At 41.7% G+C, this 4,322-nt stretch overlaps 1 protein-coding gene across 2 annotated transcripts; it reads right to left on the bottom strand.

The window, feature by feature from the left end:
- Positions 1-2,308: 2,308 nt before the first annotated feature.
- LOC131312343 (probable WRKY transcription factor 65) lies at positions 2,309-4,057 on the bottom strand. 2 transcript variants are annotated; one of them, XM_058340044.1, is made up of 3 exons: positions 3,707-4,057; positions 3,423-3,566; positions 2,309-3,241 (listed from the first exon to the last, which is right to left on the bottom strand). In XM_058340044.1, exons 1-3 carry the CDS (start codon positions 3,826-3,828, stop codon positions 2,704-2,706), a joined length of 804 nt encoding a protein of 267 aa, XP_058196027.1. In that variant the 5' UTR covers positions 3,829-4,057; the 3' UTR covers positions 2,309-2,703. The 2 variants fall into 2 exon arrangements, with proteins under 2 accessions (XP_058196027.1, XP_058196026.1); XM_058340043.1 differs by having other exon boundaries at positions 3,423-3,569; positions 3,707-4,050.
- Positions 4,058-4,322: the final 265 nt, after the last annotated feature.

The following is a 4,322-nucleotide window of genomic DNA, read 5'->3' as shown; positions in this document are numbered from 1 at the left end:
GGAGGGATGGTGGTCAGTGATCATGGTGGCGGGGTTGTGATGTGAGTTTGATGGCTCCAATGAATTTTTACAATGTACAGAGTGTGTTTCCTTTCGATAGACGCGCGCGTACAGGTTTTTTTTTGGATAAGACGCGTACAGGTTGCTTCTTTTTGTCTTCTTTTATAATAAAGATACTTATAAACGTTAACAAAAATTATCTTACATGGATAAGCCGGCCGGCATTTGTCAGTATAAGTTTATTGAACCCAATGCAATTATGGATAAGATTTGGGTTAACCAATAATCTCATCATCAGAAGAACGTGTATTAAAAATTGAGTAGATCGTTAAAACTGCATCTCCATTTAATTTGGACACTGAACAAGTTATTTTCTGTTTTAAAAACTGAGTAGAGTAGATCTCATTAAACTAATTTTACAGAACTGATTGTAAAAATGTAAAGTCTTCCTTCTAACATCGATCCAGCTGACTCCAAATCCTAACCCTGCCAAACGTCATGACATTATTGGGCCGTTCGACGTCTACAAAACTCAGCAAGGATAACATGTGTCCGGCCGGCAAGTAGTAAACAATAAATAAATTCCAAAGTATAAAAAATAAAAAAATAATAATAAATGAGAGATGCGATTTACTATATATATTGTTTGATTATTGGCTTAATCTGTCTTTACAAAAAAATTCTTTTATAATCCTTTTGAATAATGCAGGGGAACACTTCTTCATGTTCTTGGAGCACTTCCTCACCAACTACCCGTCTCAAACATATTTAATATTTTACAACTACTCCTCCTCACCTTTCTCTTAGCTCGCCAATAAGCAATTATTTTTGGAACCCTCTGGCTACAGCCACCAACGGTGGCTACACCAATTTTGAACCGATGGTCACACGGGATCCACTATGGGTTCCGCACGGAAAATTCAATATGTGTAGGAGTGCTCAATCCAATCTTTTCATTTTCATTCAGATTTGAGCTGATTTTTCACAGTGCCACTCAATTTTTCTATTAAAATTATTAAACAACTAGGATTTTTCGTGTGAGACCCATTGCGGGCACCGCGCAGCCATCGGTGAAGCCACCGTCAGTGGCCATAGCACTTACGTTATCTTTGTTCACATGACCCTACCGCATGATGGCTGATGTTTATGTGCCCACTGAAATTATTGGCACAACACATTGGATGCATCCATCAATTGTTGCAAAAAGTCAATTATTAGTCTGATCATTTGACTTTTAGGGTTCAGTCAAGTTTGAAAGGTATAATTTTCAATCTATAACCAGGGTGTTCTTTTTCGTGTATGCATACCAAAGGCAAAAAAATACTACTAAACAACAAAGCACGCTGCCAACCATTTGAATTTTGTTCAATGTTCTAAAAGTCACTAGGCGCTAGTCGGGCGGTCGGTCACCTTCAAGTGATTAATTAATCGGATTAATCGGTGCATATTAATTAGTAATCGATGATTAATCGTTAGTCGGACCTAATCCGATAGACCCTACGAGCGATTAATTGCCGATTTATCACTGATTAACTCCTTGTTTTAGAACATTGGTTTTGTTTAGGATCAGTTTTAATTTCATTCATTAATAGTACTTGTACAACCATATATGGTTCAGAGATTGTCATCTGTAAATCATATAACCGCTACTAATCTGAGGGAAAGGAATGGAGCTAGTGGGGTTCAAACCCTTACTTGGTGCAAGGAGTATAGAGTATCTACAACTCTAGCTAATCTTTCTATTACGAAATGGTATAAAAAAATATATATACTCCAACATTTAATCAAACTAGGCATAAGCCCACAATCTCACGAAACCCAACTCATTGGATCCAGGAGTGCTTTAGTAATTCCGTGTAGTACACCTGTAGAGAGGTATACAGTCGTCGATATCATCAATCAACAGTCCACATCAAAAATCAATTATGATCGGTAATAAATGATTCTTACCAGTCATAATTAAAAATCATATTTCAACTATTCATTATTAAGATCGATGACTCAGGTGCACCCTGCAGAATGCTTTGCAGAGCCTTGCACTACAGGATTTCTCAATCCCGACTCAACGTCCTATTAATGGTACAAAAAGTAGACAAAGAAAACCTCTCCATAAAAGAATCAAGTAATCAATCTCCGCATAAATACAAACGATAATAATTATAGTGTACAATGGTGACAAACTGAGCTAACCTCGTCTAGTTACTCTGTCTAATCATTAAGGTGCCAAAGATTTTAAAAAAAGCAGATGAGAGTTGTTGGGTTCAACATGGTACATAACAAACAAATGGATCTAGAAACAAAATGAGTGTGAATGAAAGTCTACTTGGTGCAACTAACATTGTACATCCAATGGCATGCCATTTGAAATTAATTACATGGAAATTAAGTATCATCCCGAAGTTTGGAAATGGACGGTGATGATGACGCTGATTACGGCAAGATCAAGACAGGATACCGAAATGGGCCAATTTTATTGGTTCCTCGTTGAAATCTAGGCAATTTAAATTTAAAAAAAAGAAAAAAACAAATTAAAAAAAGTGGTTAATGATAGAAAAAGAAATTTCTATCTGGAGGCGCACGCCAGAGACACGCACTCCATTGTTGAAATATTACTCAAATATATATCCAGCTCAGACCCAAGGAGAATAAGACAAATTTTGAAACCTCGTGTGGAGGGGGGCGACGACACGTGTCCGGAATATGTCACCCTGTGGTCCCGCACACGGGTGCCAGACTGCACCGTCGCCGCTCCTCCTCCTCCATCGCCAGCGCCGCCCGCCGGAACACGGCGGAGCACTCCGGCAGCTCTCCGAGGTCGGCAAAGAGCGACTCGTCCTCCTCCCTCATCGACAGAATCACCGCCCCGACGTCGTCGTTGCTGCCGTCCCTGTCGTCGACCATGCTGTCGAGCATGGTTGACGACATGGATTCCGATTCGGAAAACCACTTGAACCCGAAAGTGCTGACTAGAGACTCGTCGCCCAGATCGAAGACCGTTGGGTTGTTCTCTTCGTCGGAATTCGACACGGTCGTTGCAGAGATGGCCGTAGTTTCAACGTCGACGGCAGTGGCAGCGACGGTTAGTTGGCCGTTGCGGTTGTGGTGGTTATTTTTGGATGCGGGCGGAGGGTGGCTGTGGTCCGATGAGTAGGTGACCACTAGCATGGTGGGGTCCAGGCGGCTTCTCTCTACTTGCTTTCTGGCTGGGCAGCCCTTGGAGCTACTACACCTATAATACCCTCTGCCAAAAAAATCAAACGGTCAGATCAGATTTGAATCGAATGCTTAGACCCCCACAATCCACATCCTAATATTACTTTACAGCCCACAGCACGAGATATTTTTACTAGAACGATTATTTATAACGTCTCTCTTATACACAAGACGGAATCTATACGCCATAAGAAATTGTTGATTGGCACCTGGGATAGGGAGAACCTTTGATGGGTTTCTGACCGTACTTCCTCCATGCCCACGAATCGGACGGCGGAGGCGTCTCGCCCTTAAGCCGTGATCCTTCAACATCTCTCATCGGCACCGAGACCACTCTTTTCTGTACAGCGCGCCTACTGCGAATCAAATCCCACAACGCGGGTTTATTAGTTACCCCTCGTGCACATGAATACGTAGAGTTACCCCTCGTGCACATGAATACGTAGAAACAGGACACTTAGGGACCAGAAGACACAATTGTTTTGTCACGTACCTTTTTTGATGGGAGGAGGGAGAAGTCTTGCCGTAGCGAGGCGAATCGCAGCTATCCTCGGGCGAATTCTCAGGGTCTTCTTGTTCGTTTATAAATTGGTTGCTGCTGAATCTGCCGTCCATTTCAGGGAGTTGAAGTTGGAGTGGTACCCACTGTGTGCTGTGTGATGGACCGGATCAATTGAACCGAGGAGAAGTTGATGTGATGATAACTATCTATGGTGATTTAATCTGCCGCATGGACACTTAAAAAGTTGGAGAGAGAGAGAGAGAGAGAGAGAGAGAGAGAGAGATGGATGGGGAGGGTGATGAAATTAACAATGGCTGGCCCGTGTAAACAGGGTCCTAATGTTGACAGGAGGGCAATGGAATAGTTTATAAAGGACGTGCAAGGCAAATGTGTTTACAATAATCCAAATCTCGTGATTATAATATATCGCAATGTGAATGCGACCCCTTAATTATTATTTTGATTACTCTAATCTCGGTGATTGGGGCACTTTATCTCTTTGTTAATCTGTGGTTTCATCTTTGTGAAACCCCAATCTTGCCCTTCTCGATCAGGGCCTGTGTTTCCCTTGATAATTACAAAGATTAATTAAGGTTGTAACTAAAGC

Source organism: Rhododendron vialii, chromosome 13a (assembly GCF_030253575.1).
Source record: "Rhododendron vialii isolate Sample 1 chromosome 13a, ASM3025357v1".
NCBI classification, from domain to species: Eukaryota; Viridiplantae; Streptophyta; class Magnoliopsida; order Ericales; family Ericaceae; genus Rhododendron; species Rhododendron vialii.
The sequence above is the reverse complement of the archived record's forward strand: the minus strand, read 5'-3'. Positions and strand labels throughout refer to the sequence as shown.

Excerpts from the sequence above, each read along its gene's own strand:
- LOC131312343 (XM_058340043.1), bottom strand. The coding sequence starts at position 3,828 with ATGGACGGCAGATTCAGCAGCAACCAATTTATAAACGAACAAGAAGAC. Across the intron at positions 3,570-3,706 it reads CCCTCCTCCCATCAAAAAAG|TAGGCGCGCTGTACAGAAAA; the intron begins GTACGTGACAAA and ends TTTGATTCGCAG. Across the intron at positions 3,242-3,422 it reads AAAGGTTCTCCCTATCCCAG|AGGGTATTATAGGTGTAGTA; the intron begins GTGCCAATCAAC and ends TTTTTTTGGCAG.